The following is a 19,845-nucleotide window of genomic DNA, read 5'->3' as shown; positions in this document are numbered from 1 at the left end:
TGTGAAAATTAACTATCAAATCCATTAAATGTTGTGTGGACCATCATTCATTCTATGCCATTAAAAAAAATCCTATCTATAAATAGCTGTTCATTCATTCATTGACTGTTATTTTTCTACATTTTCTTTGATGTTTCACAGTTAAAGTTACAGTGATGAAGCGAATGCTGTTATGCTTCGCTTTTGCTGTGATCATCGGCATCGGAAATGTGGCGGTGATGGACACTGGAGGGCTTAGCAGAGAGAGCTTTCCGATGGGCTTTGTGTTCGGAACTTCAACTTCAGCTTATCAAGTTGAAGGGATGGCTAATAAGGGTGGCCGAGGACCTAGCATTTGGGATGTTTATGTAAAACAACCAGGTAATACTAATACTAATTAATACCTCTAAAATTGAAATCGATTCTAATTCAAATCAACTTGAGTTTATATGACTGTTTTGTGGATTCAAATTGAGCTGATTTCTTTTTTCATATTTTTAAACTATTAGTAAATTTATGTTTTGATCATTCAATTTCAAAAAGTTACAAAATTGTCACTGAGCTATTCTAAAGTCTTTTATTTAAGTCAATGAGCTGTTAAAATCGTTGTTGTATGATTTAGTTCAAATTCACGTTGTCTGCACTAATTAAAAGCTCTCATTTCCCTTCTCTTTTGCATTGCAGTTTTTTATTATTATACAATAACTTTAAATGTCACAAATTTACGAACTAAAATTTAAACTATCTCTCTGATCGACTTGAATCTAAGATATGTACTTCTCCTCATCGATGGGTATCGATCTAGAGCACCAATCGTCGAATTGTCACCTGGTGCTTGTTATTGGACTTAAAAAAAACTTTTGAATAGTTCAATGACTTAAATGAAAACTTTTGAATAGTTCAATGATCATTTTGTAACTTTTTAAAATTGAGTGACAACAAAGTCAACTTAATAATAGTTTAGTGACATTGGGTGTTGCTTATCTTTTTTCTTTTCTTTTTTTGGAAATTTAAGTGAAACTTGATAAATTTAGGGTAAAAGACCTCTTCAATCCCTCTTAATTTTGATATTTAGAAAATTGTTCCCTCTAACAAAAAGCGGAGAAATTTCGTTAATTTTGAAAGTGAGTAACTAAGGACAATTAATAATTTCACTTTTTTATGGCAATTTATCTTTTTTTATTGGTGTAATAACAAGTTTAAATTTTAATATTTACATATCTTGTCAATTTGATTCCAATTATAAAAAAAAATCTAAAAAATAATAAAAATTATTAGTTAGTCATAAATTTCTTATAAATAGAATCAAGTTAATAGAATTTTTAAAGATTGAGAAATAAATTATTATTATACGGATCAAAAGTAGAATAAATGATAGAATCTTTAGTTATTCACTTGGTAACTAAATTATTTCACTTTTTTTTAGAGGGATCAATTTACTAAATATTAAAATTGAGAAAGATAGAAAAATCTTTTTACCTAAATTTATCAAGAAATCACAATTTTAAAATAAAATGCTTGTGGAATATCATATTGCCCAAGAGACTGGTCGTGGGATGTCTACTGTTTGGCGTCATTTATTATATAATTAATTGTTTCTACTTAGAAAATTAGCAATTAATTGGCAGTTAATGGTTTAAATAAAAAGGGAGAAAAAGAAACATTATAGGATTTGCATTGAAAAATATAGATTTTTTTATTAACTAATTAAATCAATTTCAGAGAGAAAATCAACATATTCAATAGCTAATTTAATAACTTCCAAGTCACTATCACAATTTCCTAATTTTTGATGTATCTTAATTAAATGACTGTGATCTCCTCAATTTTATCTTTTCACTATAGTCCTACAAAACCCACTATAATGTCTAACATTACCCAATTAATTATATTTTTGGTAAATTGTGTTACTACTTTGTTCGTTTGCAAATGTTGGAACAGGCCACATTGCCAATAATGATACTGCTGATGTGGCTGATGATCAGTACCACCATTACAAGGTAACTTAAAATTTTGCTTCACTCTGAAAAAATCTTCCATTTGCACTCATTTAAAATAATTTTGTATTATCTATTGTTGAAACAAAAATTGGGATAAAATTAGAGAGTTCACATAACAAATTTAAAATGTAGGTGAGTCAAAGAGATAAGTAAAGAGAAAATCAATACATAATTTTTATTAATGCAATTCAGATTCACCAATCCTACGTCTGTGGAACCTTACTTAAAAAATAATTTTATTTAACGATTCATTTGGTATAACTACCGGCTAAAACTCAATCTTCTCTCTCAATGGATAATTATAGCCCCAAACCTAAATTGTAATAAATTACTCTCCATAAATATCTCACATTACATCCAATATCTCTTTATAAACAATCTCTATTAAAATTCCTAAACAAGGAGCGAGTTCCTAAACAAAGAATGTCTAAATACACTCAAATGACTAAAGAGGAAGTCAATCAATAGTCTATTTATAAATTAATACAAGAGTCCTTTCAACAAGGTTTTGATAGACTTTAAACTTTTATCTAAAAGCTGGATTTATCACTTAAATTATCTTGAATAATTATTTTATAAAAGACTCATAAACAAATCTTCTAGCAACTTCAAATACTCTCTTTTAAAAAAGAAAGGATAAGGATAATCATATTCAATTATCTCAAGCTTCTCTACTTCTTCATGCCATTTGAAAAGATAAAAATGATAATTCTATAGTGTAGCACAAAATTCTCTTCTTCTTCTTTTTTTGTTCTTTTTTTCTTTTTTGCTACTTAGAACATTTAAAATACCCAAATATGTCATTTTTGACTGTCCCAAAAACAACTATCCTAATTGTTGTTCGAGCATAGATAGTTAAAATTCCTAACACACTCTTTTTTAAAATAATATAAATTAGAATATAATCATAATATGATCTAATTAATATTAAGATGTTTTGCTTTAATTCATGCCCCACTATTTTTCTATAGGAAGATGTAGATTTACTGGCAAAGTTCAATTTTGATGCTTATCGGTTCTCTATTTCGTGGTCAAGGATCTTTCCTGGTATTGCAACAATGGCTCAATTTGTTTTAATTATTGTTCCATTTGCTTTTCTTCTTCTTTAATTACCATTTTTAAATTAATCGTATGATTTATTTTATATTTTTGTAGAGGGAGTTGGAAAAGTGAATTGGGCAGGAGTTGCTTATTACAATAGGATGATCAATTACTTGGTTAAGAAAGGTAAATGAAATGAATTTACATTATTTGATAGCAATTTTCAATTTTATAATAAAGTAATCGTATCAAATATTTATTGTGACACCCTACATCAATTCAGTTGTTGAGTTTGAATGTGAAGCACCACATTCGTTACTAGAGCAACTCGGACTAACTTCTCTTTCAATGTCAACACAAGCATCAAGCATTTATCATATTATATGAACCATTCATTTTAATTATAAATAAATTCAAGTCATTCCAAACACTTTAAAATAATTTTTTAGACAAGTTCTAGGTGTTTGGAGATTATCTTAGACCAAATTTGGGAATCCCTAGGTCAAAACAAGTCAAAGCAGGGAGAAACCCTGTTCTAACATACTTGTACAAGTAGAAGTCTAGACTTTTATCGGTAGAAGTCCCTGCTATTGTTCATTTTTGGCTACTGACTTGTACCGATACATTTGACCACTTGTATTGGTAGAAGTTTGTCAAGACCCAAAAATGACCCCAAAACACACCTAATTTGAACCAAAACAATACCAAATCATTTCCAAACATTAGGAGACACTAAAATCAAGTTATAAACACCGTCTAAGCATAGTCAACCGCATTCAAACACATGGTTACAATCCTGTACTCAACATCACAATTTATTTCATCAATTCCATTTACTTGGCATTTAAGTAAGACACCAAACATAACTTAAACATGTCATTAACTTAAACATGTCATTAAGGTCATGTATTTCATCATAGGTATAGCATTACATGATTACTTATCATTATACAAATATAACCACACTTTAATCACAAGCCATTAGCTTATAGGTACTAAAAAATTAATATGGACTCCAGACCAAATAACAACTTTAGGTACATGCCAACTTGCTTCAAAATGGAACAAAACTATAAAAAAAAACTTTGTTGAGTTGGAATTTGAGTCCTGAATGCTGCCGACCTCTTCATTATTGAGATCTAGTCAAAACCTACATACAGAGATAAACAAAATTGAACGTTGAGCAAAGAAGTTCAGTAGTGTTATCATAATTTGAATTAAAGAGGTAAACATAAAACAATGACACATAACAATAGTATTAAAGTCTAATTATCGAATTGATTCGACTTAACACATTAAAATTCCTACTTCATACATTACCATATATCAATGTGCCTTCCAGAATTGCATCTCAATCTCATGTCCCAAGTAATTTAATATGTTTCATGATGTTGTTTTTATTTCACTTCTATTCTTTCATGACATCAATTATTCTTCAAAAACATCTAGCTTAATTAGCATCACTTTAGTTTCTGTTGCGCGGAAGCGTGTGAAAGAGTAAAATTATTGTACTGAAAAATCACACTAAGTTCAATTCCCAGGAAAGAGAGGTGGATCACGAGGATCGCTTACATACCAGATCTTTCCTAGCCAGAATATCCCTCTATCGTAATTTAATAGCACAATAAATCACTACAATGACACTTGCAAAATATGCAGAACAAAAATAAAGAACACTAGAATTTTAACGAGGTTCAGCAAATTTTGCCTACGTCCTCGGGCATTACCAAATATATTTCACTCCAAAAATACAAGTGAAAGTTTACAAATAGGGAGAGAGAACAATTGCCTTAAGTAGAGAATGGCAAGTGTGGGATGAAGAAAGTAAGAAATGGTTAGGCCTATTTATAGTTGAGGTTCAAGGATCAACTTGTAATGTCCCTATACAATTAGGGACCAAAATTGCAATTATCCCATGCCAACTTTTAACCCAACTTGCCAACCAATTTTACTTTCTACTTTCGGTGCCCACCCTTTTTGACTTTTCAAACAATGGGTGGGTTCCAATAATCTCCACCTTGAAGATTTGATTAGGATAATCTTATCTTCACACAATTCTTTCTGCCTTTGACAACAATACTTGATAGTGCCTTCTTCAACTGTTAAACTTGCAGGATATTAATCAAGTTCAAACAATGTTCGAACTTGGTTGCTGTTACCACCTTGGTCATCATATCTGCGGGATTATTTGCAGTCTTGATCTTCTGAAGACAAATTTTCCCCTCTTCAATAATTTCCCGCACAAAATGGAATCGTACGTCGATATGTTTTGTATGTGCATGATAGACTTGATTCTTTGCTAAATGAATAGCACTTTGACTATCACAATACACGTTAATATGCTCCTGAACCAACCCCAAGGTTTTAGCCATACCTTGTAACCAAATAGCCTCCTTTACAGCCTCTGTTACAGCCATGTACTCGGCTTCTGTGGTTGACAATGCAACTGTAGACTGTAGTGTAGACTTCCAACTTATTGGTCCTCCAGCAAGTGTAAACACATAACCGGTGGTTGATCTTCGCTTGTCCAAATCACCGGCATAGTCAGAATCAACGTACCCAATAACACCTTTACCAAGTGTATTATCCTGCTTGAACAGTAATCCAACATCCACGGTCTTCTGAATATACCGTAGAATCCATTTCACAGCTTGCCAATGTCCTTTTCCAGGATTATGCATATACCTGCTCACTATACTAACTGCCTGTGAAATGTCGGGTCTTGTACACACCATTGCATACATCAAGCTACCCACTGCATTAGAATACGGAACTTGCAACATGTATTCTCGTTCCGTATTCGTCGAAGGAGATAGTTGTGCAGAAAGCTTGAAATGAGAAGCCAACGGGGTACTTACAGGTTTGGTCTGCTCGTTCATGCCAAACTGCTGTAGTACTTTCTTCAAATACTGCTTCTGAGACAAGCTAACTCTGCCATGAGCTCTATCTCTACATATTTCCATGCCAAGAATCTTCTTAGCTTCACCTAGATCTTTCATCTCAAACTCGAGATTGAGTTGAGTCTTCAATCCCTTAATCTCAACTTTGCTCTTAGATGCTATCAGCATATCATCAACATATAAGAGCAAGTATATGAAAGTTCCTTCTTGTAGCTTCTGAAAATATACGCAATGATCAAATTTACTTCTTGTGTACCTTTGCCCTTTCATGAACTGATCAAATCGCTTGTACCACTGCCTCGGAGATTGTTTCAATCCATAAAGCGACTTTGTCAGTTTGCAAACCCAATTTTCTTTATCAGCAACATTGAATCCATCAGGCTGAGTCATATAGATTTCCTCTTCCAAATCACTGTGTAAAAATGCTGTCTTCACATCAAGCTGAACTAGTTCAAGATCGTATTGCGCAACCAAGGCTAGCAAAATTCGAATAGACGAATGCTTCACAACTGGAGAAAACACTTCATTGTAGTCTATTCCCTCTTTCTGAGCGTAACCCTTTGCTACCAATCTAGCCTTGTATCTAATTTCATTTTTACCAGGAAATCCTTCCTTCTTTGCATATACCCATTTGCATCCAATTGCCTTCTTTCCCTTGGGCAGTCTCACCAACTCCCAAGTCCTATTTTTATGAAGAGACTGCATTTCTTCATTCATAGCTTGCTTCCACTTTACACCATCAGAGTTACTTATTGCTTCTGTGTAAGTGGAAGGAACATCATCATCTGCAATTGGAAGTGCATAGGCCACCATATCGTCAAAGCGAGCAGGCTTACGAATCTCTCTTCTTGGCCTCCTATATGCAATTGAATCTTGTTTCTGTAGAAGTTCTTGGGTCGAAACTTCTTCATCATTTGTTCTTTCAATATTAGCTGGATCATCATTAACCTTTTCAAACTCCACCTGCTGCAAAGTACTACTGGTTTTGTCATCCTTTTGTGAATCCTCGTTCTTCATCATGGTTGATTCATCAAAAGTTACATCTCTACTGAAAACAATCTTCCTTGTATCAGGACACCAGAGACGGTATCCTTTTACACCACCAGTTATACCCATGAATAATGCTTTCTTTGCTCTTGGGTCTAACTTAGATTCTTTTACATGATAATATGCAGTGGAACCAAAAACATGTAAAGAATCATAATCAGTAGCAGGTTTACCAGTCCACATCTCCATAGGAGTTTTTCCATTTATTGCAGCTGATGGCAATCGGTTAATTAGATGGCACGCATATGTAACTGCCTCAGCCCAAAATTCCTTGCCCAATCCAGCATTGGACAACATACATCGAACTTTCTCCAGTATAGTCCGATTCATGCGTTCTGCCACCCCATTCTGCTGTGGTGTATCTCGAACAGTGAAGTGTCGCACAATGCCCTCATCTTGACATACTTGTAGAAATGGATCATTTTTGTACTCAGTACCATTATCTGATCGAAGTCGTTTGACCTTTCGACCTGTCTGAGTCTCCACCATCTTCTTCCACTTCAAAAATGCATCCAAAACTTCATTTTTTCTTTTCATTAGATACACCCATACTTTTCTTGAATAATCATCAAGAAAAGTGACAAAATAGTGCATACCTCCCAAAGAAGCCACTTTGGTAGGTCCCCACACATCACTGTGAACATAGTCCAGAATTCCTTTCGTATTGTGAATTGCTGAACCAAATTTTACCCTCGTCTGCTTGCCCAGAACACAATGTTCACAGAATTCCAATTTGCAAGAATTTGCACCTTTCAACAAGCCTTGCTTCGCCAAAGTCTGCAAAGCTTTTTCACCAGCATGTCCCAATCGCCTATGCCATAACCTGGTAGCCTCTGAATCTGCATCTTTCGCAGAAGCTGTTGATGTTGATCCAATAACTGTACTTCCATTTAAATAGTACAAGTTATTTCTTCTAGTGCCTTTCATCACCGTCAATACCCCAGCTACTACCTTTAGTAATCCATCTCTCAAAGTGATTGTGAGCCCTTTAGATTCTAGGGCCCCTAATGAGATGAGATTTTTCTTCAAGCTGGGTACATAGCGAACATCTGTCAGAACTTGGATTGAGCCATCATGGTTCTTCAATTTGATTGTACCTACACCCATTGTCTTACAGGCACTATCATTCCCCATAAAAACAACTCCACCTTCTAGTTCTTCAAGACTAGAAAACCAGTCCTTATTAGGACACATATGGTAAGTACATCCCGAATCCAATATCCACTCATCCGTTTGACATGCCATTGCCATGCCAACCAAGCTAAAGTCTGACTCCTCATCATGCTCCACTACACATGCATTAGAAATAGACTTGCCCTTTTGTAACTTAGGACAATTCTTTTTCCAATGCCCTTTCTCACGACAAAAGGCACATTCATCTTTGGCGGGTCTCCCTTTGGACTTACCCCTTCTACCAGGTTTGCTGCTGTGTGAACGACCTCTTACTGTTAAGACTTCTGCAGTTGTATCTCTGTGATCTCTTTTATCTTTCTTTCGAGTCTCAGATCTATACAACGCACTACAGACTGCATCAAATGTGATTGAATCTTTCCCATGAAGCAATGTGGTGGTAAGATGATCATATTCATCAGGAAGGGAATTCAACAACAATAATGCCTTGTCTTCATCTTCAAATTTCTCATCCAAATTTAGCAAGTCTGCTAAAATTTTATTGAATGAGTTCACATGGTCATTCATCGACATACCGGGTGCATACGTGAACCGAAAAAGTTTCTTTTTCATATAAAGCCTATTTTCAAGACTTTTCGTTAGAAACTTTTCTTCCAATGTACCCCACAGCTTCTTCGCTGATGTCTCCCTCATGACGGAGTACTTCTGCTCTTTGGCCAAACATAGGCGGATTGTACCACATGCCTGTCTATTGATCTTGGCCCACTCCTTGTCATCCATCTTGTCAGGTTTTTCTTCAAGGGCTATATCCAGCTCTTGCTGACATAAGACATCCAGGATCTCACACTGCCACATACCAAAATTATTGGTACCGTCAAATTTCTCTACTTCAAATTTTGCATTTGTCACAGTAGTCTTTGCTGATGACGATGCTGCTGCCATTTTTCTCCTCAATCCCAACTACTGTATACGTGAACAGTACCGTATATGTGAATAGTGCCGTATACGTGAATAGTACTGTATACGTGAATAGTGTTGTATACGTGAATAGTACCGTAAACGGTCGTATTCCCCAAGTACGAACCTGGCTCTGGTACCAATTGTTGCGCGGAAGCGTGTGAAAGAGTAAAATTATTGTACTGAAAAATCACACTAAGTTCAATTCCCAGGAAAGAGAGGTGGATCACGAGGATCGCTTACATACCAGATCTTTCCTAGCTAGAATATCCCTCTATCGTAATTTAATAGCACAATAAATCACTACAATGACACTTGCAAAATATGCAGAACAAAAATAAAGAACACTAGAATTTTAACGAGGTTCAGCAAATTTTGCCTACGTCCTCGGGCACTACCAAATATATTTCACTCCAAAAATACAAGTGAAAGTTTACAAATAGGGAGAGAGAACAATTGCCTTAAGTAGAGAATGGCAAGTGTGGGATGAAGAAAGTAAGAAATGGTTAGGCCTATTTATAGTTGAGGTTCAAGGATCAACTTGCAATGTCCCTATACAATTAGGGACCAAAATTGCAATTATCCCATGCCAACTTTTAACCCAACTTGCCAACCAATTTTACTTTCTACTTTCGGTGCCCACCCTTTTTGACTTTTCAAACAATGGGTGGGTTCCAATAGTTTCCATCACAACTTTATATCACTGATTTAATAACTATAGCACTTAATAACCATCTTATTTGAAACATAGCATAAAGCATAGTAACTTACCTGTTCACTTATCATACCTTGGATTGTCATTAACTATGATCATAAACAAACATATAAGTTAAGTCATGCTTTCAATTATGATAAATTTGAATCAACAATTAAACATCAAGTTAAACATGGAATAAGAATATATTAAGTTAACACATACCGAATTAAGGTTATTTGTCTACGACCCTCATCTTCCCTTTAACCTTTAATGTCCCAGCGTTGTCTCAATAATTTGGTTTGACAATAAAGATGAATTTGGAAAAGTTTTTCTCCTTTCTTTCTCTTTTGGTTCGATGGGAGAGAAGATGAAATGAGTTAATTTGGTTCTCTCTCCCACTCACCAACATATTAACATGAATAAATTAATTAAATTAAGAAAAATCTAATAATCCTATGGCATCAACTAATGTGACATTATTTAGTGGAATCCTATTAGTTTTGATGTCCAAGATTTTGATATAACAACATTTAAGATAAGCGATGGAGTCTCATAAACAAATGAGGAAATAATAAATTATTACATTATAAAGTTATGTTTTGATCTCTCAAAATTTTATTATTTAATTTTGGCGTCCCTTAAAAAAAAGTCGATTGTTTACCTATTGGATAAAACTCATCTATGACACTGAATACGTATAAGTTACAAATGTATATGATGAGACTTGAACTTTTGCTCAAAGATCCAAGACTTTTGTTTACAATGCCAAACCTTAATTAGATTTAAAAGGTATTTTTTTATTGATAATTTTCCAATACACTTATCTTATTATAAATAAAAATAACCTTTCTTTATAAAGAATTGAAAAAAAAACTCATGTTGTTCACAAGATTGAAAAAAATAATAGAAAGAGTTGAAAATAAAATAGAAAAATCGGTTTATAATTTTGAAAACGTTTTAATATTTTTCATGAAGTAACAAAACATAAGATAAAATACAAATTTAGTAATAGTAAGTGGGTGAGATGTCGAGGGGACCAATATTTATCATTATCAAACCCTCACCCAAAGTACAAATATTTCTTTAATTGTCTTTTAACAACAAATTATTGGGAAATTAATAAGTGGATTAATTCTTTTGTTAATTAATCCTTAGAAACTATGTCAAAAAATGTGTTTTTAGGAGAAGAAGAAGCTTCACTTAAGATTATACCAAATCTTTTGTTTGCTTTATATTATTTTGAAAATTATTTCACTCGCATGCTTAGCGGCGAAAGTAATGATGATTTAACTTTTATTCACCACTACTATTATATAATGATAGTGAAGATCAAAAGTTTGTATTAAGAAGAAATATATTTTAGATAAGATCATACCTGCTATTTCATTAATTAATATTCTTTTTGTATATCCGTCGGTCCATTAGATTTAAAGCCAAAAATTAGGGAAATGTCGTTGAAATTATGAAAACTATGCTTGCCATTAGGACAGCCAATTTTTTTTTAAAGAAATGTATTTTTTGCTTCTTCTTTTTTTGAGGGTTCAAACCGACTTATAATTATTTTATTAATCATTTTCTTTTGGGTTTTTTTTTCCTTGATGTCCATAAATTAGTAGCATTGATTGAAGAATTTTTTTTATTGAAATTCTATAAATTATTTGATCACATGTCATTTAATTTGTTTAAAATAAAATACTTAATTGCATATTGGATTTCAATTCCTAACTTTTCATATATAGATAATTAGGTCGAACCATATTATATATTATTATTTTCATGCCAATGTTGGAATAATTTTTATGCTTATTGTGTTAACATCACGTTTAACATTTAAAAAGAAAACTAATTGAGTAATTGTTTACTTAACTTTCCGGAGCTAATTTACTCTGCTTTTTGTGCAAGCAAAGCAAACTCGACAATGCTGATAAATTAAACCCTGGTTTAAGGTCTTATCTAATCTAATAACATCATATGAAAGTTCCTACCTTTTGTTTAGAATGGGAATATATATATATATATATATATATATAACATTGGATAAAGATGGGAGGCCAAAAGTGGAGTGAATGTATTTATATGTATAAACACTAAATATTTTCTGATTTTATATACGAGAAGAAATTCACTTATATTAATATAAAATTAAAATAATCTTACACATTTTAATAATTTTCTGAATCAATATACATTTCAATAATTCATAATGAATGCTGAAGGTTTTTGCATAAAAAAGTAGCTAAACATTTTAAATTTACTCAAAACTTGACATGCATAATTAATATGAATAGAATATAAAATATAACATTCCAGTTGTTAAAATACTAATTATATAAAAAAATATAAAATAACGTAAAAAATACTTTAATTTTACATTAATATTAATAGATCCCTCTCATATATATATATTACTCGGTATGGACTCATATAAGCAACCAAAAAATGGGAAATTGTATTTGAAATCTCAAGCAGAATATTCAACTTTGAGATGGAGAGTTCAAATAGAATAAATTATTAAATTATATCAAATTTAATTTGAATTATTGTATAAATTCACTTTCATCAAAATTCAAATGATTTCAATTTTGATTCAGATTATTATTTTAATGATTAAAATAACATATTTATTTAAATTTAATTATAAAATATAAAAATATTAATATAATAAGGACGAAAATAAAAGGGAAGCAACTCCCAAAAATGATAAATTTGTCATCTAATTCCTTAACTTTTTATGAAATTATATAGTAGTATAATAGTAAAATTGTATTTTAACTCCAGCTAAAATAATTTTCTAAATTCATCTTTTAACAATATATATAATTATTTTTATGAAAATTAAAAGAACATAAATTTATTCATAATCTTTTCTTTCTTTTCTTTTTACTTTTTCTAGTTAAAAGAAACTGGAAAATAGTCCAACACCAACAAAAATTTGCAGCCTTTTGTTGTGGGAAGCAAAGAATCATATGCTTCACTAACTCCAAACTCTTCAATCTTGAAAATCTGTCCCTTTCTTCGAATAATTTTACTTACCAATCAATCCTTTTTAATATATGATGTCAAAAATTTTAAAATGATGAGTGTTACACCCTCCGCTATTCGAATATATATTTGCATCAAAAACATCGTCTGCCAACATTTTTCGGTAAAATCACTCACCCGCTTTTAAGTATGAACAGTCTTCTAGTGTGAACACATTCCTGATATAATAAAGAGTCCATTTAGGTATAATGATCTCGTATTGATAAGGTCTCATGATATATGTCTGTGAATACCCTTTATGCATTTAGTGAGATTGAATGTTTATATGACCATGTCACTATAAATACTCTAAGGAACGATGAAGAAGGGATCGATCTTTTAGCACCCTAGAACTACTCTGAGCAGTTGTCTTCTTGGTCAACATGTTCTCTTGTCCTTGTTCCAACTCTCAACCTCTTTAGGTGAATTGGCCTCTATTGCACCACTTGATTTCCCTCCTCCCTTGTTGTATTTTGTATTAACAATGAGTAAAATTTGACTCGATTTTAAAATATCAATTCATATTTTAAGTTAAAATAATATGAATTATTTGTAATTTTCAATTCGATTTGAATAAATATTTCAAGTTAAATATTATAATATAGCCCTCAAAGTTACTGCTTGTGTTTTATTTTGCTTTGAACAACTCAAATAATTAATCATTGTATAATTTTGATCAAATCAATGGTTAAAAAGTCATTCATGGTTGGTTTGAGCTAATTTTAATTTACAATGACTATAAGACTCAAAAACGATGGGATTAGTCATCTAATGGGTATAATTTTGTGATTTATAGCCTAAGCAAGTCTTATTTTTTGGGGTAAATATCTCCAACTTTCTCTCCTTATTTTTTAGGTCACTTACAATAATTAAAAGTAATGTACTCATTATGATAGTGGACAACAAAACTTTTTAAGCTAACTCTTTAAGTTTGGTGATTTTTATTTTGATAATAATTACTTGTAACTATATTTATTTTTACATTTTGGGTAATTATTACAATTGGTCATGTTTTATTATGCTTCAACATAATTAAAATTTATTTTAACTTAAATAAAAATTTCAACTCAACTATATTTAAATTTTTTTATCCACTCGATTTATAAGATTTCAAATTATGCTCAAATTCGATTATTTTAAAGTTTTTCCCCTTAAATCAATAATTAAAAAATCATTTTTAAAAACTCGTTTTGTGACTTGATTTGTTTCCTCTATTTTCATTCTCAAGCTTCCATCTCTCTCAAATGCTTTCTAAAATTTATATTTTGTGTTAGACATATTTGAAGGTAAATTTGTTTCTGTGGTAGAAACCATGGTTACATCTTCAAGCACTGTTTCATTGTTTTATTTGTTTATTTTAAGAGTTGACATATTTTAGAACAAAAGCATTGGACTAATAATTTGAAGATATTTGGACGAGTAAAGCTCATAACTTAAAGACCAATTGAGTTGAAATTGAAGACTTAAAGATTGGTTTCTTGCGAAACACGTTAAGACATTTTCTATAGTTGAAGGCATTTGATTAAATCGAAATTCTTATGCAAGTAGTATCTTGTGCTGATTTTTATCCTTATTTATAGAGAAGTGATTAGATTGTAATTCTTATGTAAACAAAACTTAAGTTTTGCCTAGGTCAAAGATAACTTGAGATCTTGAGAGTTTGATAGAGCACAATATGTTCAAGTGAGAAACGTGTGTGTGTGCGCGCATTATTTCTATAAGCAATTAAGAGAGTCTCTTGAGTTGCAAAGCTAAGCTTTCAAGAGAAAAGCTTAGTGGAAGAGTAATCTAATATTTGTACAACAGTGAGGTCGCTAAATTTGTAAGTGTTAAATCAGTATTAGAACTTAAATATTTGGTTGTACTACGAGAAAAATAGTGGTCAAATTATGTAAACAATCTCAATGTTCTTTTTATTGTTTTTGTAATTTTAATTCCATAATTAAAATTGTGACCAAAGTTCGAATCACCTTACAAAACAAGTACACTCATTTCTACATTTTGTTTCCTAATTTACTATCTCTCACTAATTGGAATAATCTCATTCCTAATTTGATTCACAATTCAATCTAAAATTTAGCTTTTTGATGATTAAGACCAATCAAATATTGGATCCCCCAATAGTTATAATCTTAATTTCTTTTTCTTTTTTTAATTTGCGTTAAGGAAAAGCATATAAACATTTGATATTCCAAATTAAACGATAATCATTAATGCAACGACCAGATAGGGTGACTAATGAATCTCATTCTCCTACTAAGGTTGACAGAAAAAAAAATTCAACTTTCTGATTACTGGTTGAATTGCTTAATATATATATATATATATATATATATGAATTCATAATAACTAATAAAATTTTATAAAAAAAATTCAAAGAAAAAGAGAAAATACAAAAAAAATATTTAAAAATTTTATGTTTGCAAAAAATATCAAGGATGAAAATGAACTAAAATATGATGAAAAAGCTAAATATTTTGTTTTAAGATTTTGGTTTTATAAGTTTCAATCAATTTTTTTAATTTTTAATTTTCGTTTTAATTTTTTTTATTCAACTTATCAATTGGTTTGAACTTTAGAAACAATATTATCGAGAGGGATAACTATAAGCTCCAAACATAAACAGTGAAATCAACATGAAAAGTATCCAAAAAAATTACTTCTAAAATTTTTAAAATTAAATAAGAAATTGTCTTATTCATTGATTAGATCACACCAATCCTTTTAATATTAAATGAATAAATTCAGTTCTTATATTATTAAAAAATTAAATAAAAATAAATTGTAACATAGTTAACATTAAAAAAAAGTCATAAATTTTATTTATTTTTATTTGTAGTTCAACTCAAAAAAAAGTGTAATAATTACAATTTTAACTAATTTGAAATTTTCATTATCCATAGGTACTTATCTATTTCATGGTAGAGGGACAAACTTGATCCGATCATTATAATAGAGTGAACTACTAAGTATTTTCATCTATTAGATGCATATTAACAAGACTCATGTGTTAAAAAAAATATAATTATATTTATTTTTAATTTTTTAAAATTATTCATTAATTTATTGATGAGCTAGGCATTAGAAGTATAAATGAAACATTGGTACGTGCAAGTTATTTTAGTTCAACTTCAAAAAATTTGAATTCAAATTGAAAGTTATCGAGCCAATCTTGAGCTTGAGCAGCTCAAGCTATCAACCGAGTTGAATTCGAGCATAATAATATTCGATTCGAATGGATTGCGAGCCTAATCGAGTTTATCATTTTAATATATCTTAACATTATAAAATTATATTTTTACTCTTATATTTTATAAAGAAAACCTTAAGTATGAATGAACTAAATCAAACTTGAATTCAAGCTTGAATAAAAAATTGATAATAAAAAACTTAATCAAGCTCAAACATGAAAATTGATAAAAAAAAAATTTAACAAACTTGAATTTGAATAACTCGATTAAATTTCGAGTCAAACTCAAACTTAAAAATTAAAATTCAATCAAACCTCAAACAACGTCAAACCTCAAATTTTGAGTTAAAGCTAAAGTTTTTGGCTATTCAAGTATATATAAAAGAGAGGTTTAATTAACATTCTCCAATAAACAATTGTAAAGCATAAAAATGTACCACCACCATTGAAGATATATAACACTGTCGTCAAAAATCCATTATCTAACATTATTATTCCCCCTACTAAAATGATACATACATAGATACATATATATATTTATATTTGGTAACCCTAAAAGCTTAAGCTTAAGCTTAAGCCTACATGATTGAACATGCATGAACATTATCGTCACTGAAGAAAGATACGAAGTTCTCTTCGGGAGCGTGGGAAGAACTACCCGGATAAGCTTGAACCACGTTCCGAACAAATCCCGCCGGTGCCTTTTTGTCGTATGCCCCGGATGCGTACGGATAATACACCACATGTTGCGGTATGTACGGCCAAAACTCCGCTCTTTTCCCCGTGCTCTTCACTCTCTTCAACACTCTGTTGGGTTCCACGTTCCCTGTCACCGTTACCCTGCTCTGTTTCCGGTTCACTTCAACACTTTTTACACCTACATATGTTAACAACATGAAGTTAAATCTGTCTTTTTCTTTCAATTTATGAAATGAAATTGGAAAGGGAGGTTGGGGTTGGACCTTTCATGTTGGTTACAGCATTTTTTACTCTTCTTTCACAGCCATCACAGTCCATTTTAACCTTGATTTCAACTGTGTGAGAACATGTTACATCGGTAAGTAAAAAAAAAACAGAGCATAAAAATCAAAGGAAAAAGGGAATATATATGTAAGTATGTGCAGACCTGCATTGGTTTGCGTTTGGTTCTTCTTCTAGAGAAAGTACAAAAGTTTGAAATATAATCGAGAGCCCCCATGTTGTTTTGTTTTTGGTTGGAGAAAGTTAGATGGTAAGACAAAAAAAACAGAGCAAAAACAGAAGTAACAGGAGTGTTAGTTGTGATAATGGCATAAAGAGACATGGTATTTATATGGAAAGGGAATTATTAAGTTTGTTTTCAAAAATAGTAATCATCTTATTTTATCTTAAACTATGATAATATCTGCGTTCTTATTGAATGTTGTGTATTTTATTAAATAAAATAAAATAAAATAAAATAAAATTTTAAGTATAAATTTATAATTTAAGGGAAAAATTATTTCATCTAAGTTGGAGAAAGGTAGGGAGTAGAAGATAATGTTCCTTGGCATAAAAAAAGATGAATACAAAAAGGAACAAAAGGTATGCCCACAAACCATGCTTTATGTGACTAAAAAGCATGTTCCTGTTGAACCCGAATATAACATATATATTCATGAATGAAATTAGAAATTTTGTGTTAAACAATCCAGATTAAATTATAGGAAGTTAGAGATAGTAAACTAAAATTATTAACTTATATATTTACAAAAGATTAAGGATAAGGATAAAAATGAATTAAAAATTTTAAAACAAAAGGTTGATTTTTAATTAAAGGTTATTTATTTTGTAAGTCGACATTTTTATTTTGGTCTCTTAATTTTTATTTTTATTTTGTTAATTTGGGTACCACCATTAAAGAAACTGATCAAACTAGTCACTCATCTGTTAAATTATCTCTTCCACCATTAAATCCATTTTTTTAGTCTTTCTTTTTTCTTATTTTTTCATCTTCTCTTTTCTAACCTAAAAATCGTAGTTGCTGCCTCCTTTAAAGATCTCTTCACCGGTTTTGTTAAACCACTTTTGGCGAGCTCAAAAGTAGAAAGATATCTTAAAATCAAGCCATATCAACAGTAGGATTAGGAGATCGGAGCCCGAAAATTCTAAAACCTTGGAAGTGACCTTACAATTTTTTGAAGGTTTTCTATTTGAGAGATATAATCCTATAGATTTAAAGATGAGGCTTTAAGTTTCACTTAAGTGGTTTTGGATTGACTGTTTGACGTAGGAGAAGACATCAAATGATCACAACAGCAATGGTGGGAAACAACAACCGTGAGTAAAGAGAAGAAAGGAACATGGAAATAAGGAGAAAGAAGAAGCATCCCTCGATGTCACTGATAGGACAATACTCACTGATAGTGGTTTTGTACTAGCCCAATTTTTAGTGGTGTCAGAAACAGTGGTTCGAGACCACTAAATTTGACAAGTGAGTTCGAAAATTTTATTATTTATTATTTATGAGTCAAGTGTGATTTTAGAAAGATTTTTGAATTGGTAATTTATGTTTTAGAAGGATTTATTAGGTAGAATGATTTAGAAAACGAGGTATCGAGACCTCGATTTTATAAACCGAGCTGTAAATATTTTTATAAATATTTACTAAGTGTCATTAAGTTAGTATTAAGATTTCGTTAGAAAATTTTAACGTTTTGATAGCTAATTAATTAAAAAGAACTAAATTGAAAAAGGTGCAAAAGTTGCTAAAATGATTAAATAGCTCAAGTGTTAAATGAAGGAGGACTTAAAAGGCAAATTAGCCCAAAGATTATGGCTTGGGCAGCATAGGCAGAGAAAAATCAAAGAATCAGGTGAAATAAAGGAAAAATTGGAAAAGTTGAAAATTTTAGCTTACAAATTGAAACAAAAAGAGAATTCTAGAGAATTTCTTCATAATGCTCAGCCAAAAACACTATTGAAGAATTCTTAAGAAGCCGGTTTTAATATTTTGCTACATGTGAGTTCAATTCTTTCTCTTTTCTTGAAATTTTTGTGTTTTTAAGACTTTTGCAACTAGGTTCAACTATCTAATTCATTAGTTTTTAATTTTATGAGTAATTTTGAAAGTTACCATTGATGAGTGTTGGATGTTTGTGATGAATTAATATGGATTTAGGGTTTTAATTTTGTTATATGATGATTTTATAAAGTGAATTTGATAGATATTAATTTTAAGACTAAATTGTGAAGAATTTAAGAATTAGGGTTTGCTATTAAATTTTTATGTATCAAAGGCTGTAAGATAGCCTAGAATACTTAGATAAATTTTCAATTGAGAAAAGTTAGTTCATTTGGTAGACTAATTAGTAAGGGACTAAATTGCAAAAACTATAAAAGTTGGGATAATTGTGTAATTTTGAAATTTGTAAGGTACTGATTGTAAAGTGAATTGAAACTGAAATATATGCTAATGCATGAATTATTTTATATTTTAGATCAAGATCTCGTAGATCAATGAGAAAAAGAGAAATTAACAGAATAATCCTTAAACTACTACAAACTTACAATTTAACTCAGGTAAGTTCGTATGGTTAAAATTTAATGTTAAATATTAAATTGATGATTGGTATTATGTAATTATTCATATCATTTTTTGAAAATAAAATTATTATTAAAGTTATAAAAAATTGAATTGAATGTTTGAGGCGAAAGAAACGCAGGATTGAGTATATTTGTTCTGTGCAAAGGAGGAAATGACAGTAAATTATCCAAGTAAACCGGGGTTCAGCATTTGTTGCTAACTTCCGTGTTTGCTTTCAGTTTAGCTCTTATGAGCTTTAGTTAACTCATATGAGTTTTAGTTTAACCCTAATGGGTTTTAGTTTAGCTCTTCTGAGCTTTAGATTAACTCTTATGGGT

At 30.8% G+C, this 19,845-nt stretch overlaps 2 protein-coding genes across 3 annotated transcripts; one reads left to right on the top strand and one right to left on the bottom strand.

The window, feature by feature from the left end:
- Positions 1–92: 92 nt before the first annotated feature.
- On the top strand, positions 93–13,397 carry LOC107953920 (beta-glucosidase 44). Its single transcript, XM_016889365.2, has 5 exons — positions 93–360; positions 1,921–1,979; positions 2,951–3,026; positions 3,135–3,206; positions 13,088–13,397. Exons 1-5 carry the CDS (start codon positions 156–158, stop codon positions 13,114–13,116), a joined length of 441 nt encoding a protein of 146 aa, XP_016744854.1. The 5' UTR covers positions 93–155; the 3' UTR covers positions 13,117–13,397.
- Positions 13,398–16,430: 3,033 nt separating this feature from the next.
- Positions 16,431–17,500, bottom strand: LOC107956601 (heavy metal-associated isoprenylated plant protein 21). Of its 2 annotated transcripts, none has more exons than XM_016892207.2 (3): positions 17,090–17,500; positions 16,926–16,997; positions 16,431–16,840 (listed from the first exon to the last, which is right to left on the bottom strand). In XM_016892207.2, exons 2-3 carry the CDS (start codon positions 16,978–16,980, stop codon positions 16,542–16,544), a joined length of 354 nt encoding a protein of 117 aa, XP_016747696.1. In that variant the 5' UTR covers positions 16,981–16,997; positions 17,090–17,500; the 3' UTR covers positions 16,431–16,541. The 2 variants fall into 2 exon arrangements, with proteins under 2 accessions (XP_016747696.1, XP_016747697.1); XM_016892208.2 differs by having other exon boundaries at positions 17,086–17,262.
- Between the last annotated feature and the right edge of the window lie 2,345 nt (positions 17,501–19,845).

Source organism: Gossypium hirsutum, chromosome D07, assembly GCF_007990345.1.
Source record: "Gossypium hirsutum isolate 1008001.06 chromosome D07, Gossypium_hirsutum_v2.1, whole genome shotgun sequence".
NCBI lineage: Eukaryota > Viridiplantae > Streptophyta > Magnoliopsida > Malvales > Malvaceae > Gossypium > Gossypium hirsutum.
This window is presented reverse-complemented; position numbering and strand designations above follow the sequence as displayed.

What these genes read in the sequence shown, in the direction of transcription:
- LOC107953920 (XM_016889365.2), top strand. Translation starts at nt 156, where the DNA reads ATGAAGCGAATGCTGTTATGCTTCGCTTTTGCTGTGATCATCGGCATC. An exon ending in ATCAGTACCACCATTACAAG is followed by an intron (nt 1,980 to 2,950) that starts GTAACTTAAAAT and finishes ATTTTTCTATAG; the next exon opens with GAAGATGTAGATTTACTGGC. An exon ending in GTGGTCAAGGATCTTTCCTG is followed by an intron (nt 3,027 to 3,134) that starts GTATTGCAACAA and finishes ATATTTTTGTAG; the next exon opens with AGGGAGTTGGAAAAGTGAAT.
- LOC107956601 (XM_016892208.2), bottom strand. Translation starts at nt 17,161, where the DNA reads ATGGGGGCTCTCGATTATATTTCAAACTTTTGTACTTTCTCTAGAAGA. An exon ending in ACGCAAACCAATGCAGGTCT is followed by an intron (nt 16,998 to 17,085) that starts GCACATACTTAC and finishes GTTCTCACACAG; the next exon opens with TTGAAATCAAGGTTAAAATG. An exon ending in TGCTGTAACCAACATGAAAG is followed by an intron (nt 16,841 to 16,925) that starts GTCCAACCCCAA and finishes TAACATATGTAG; the next exon opens with GTGTAAAAAGTGTTGAAGTG.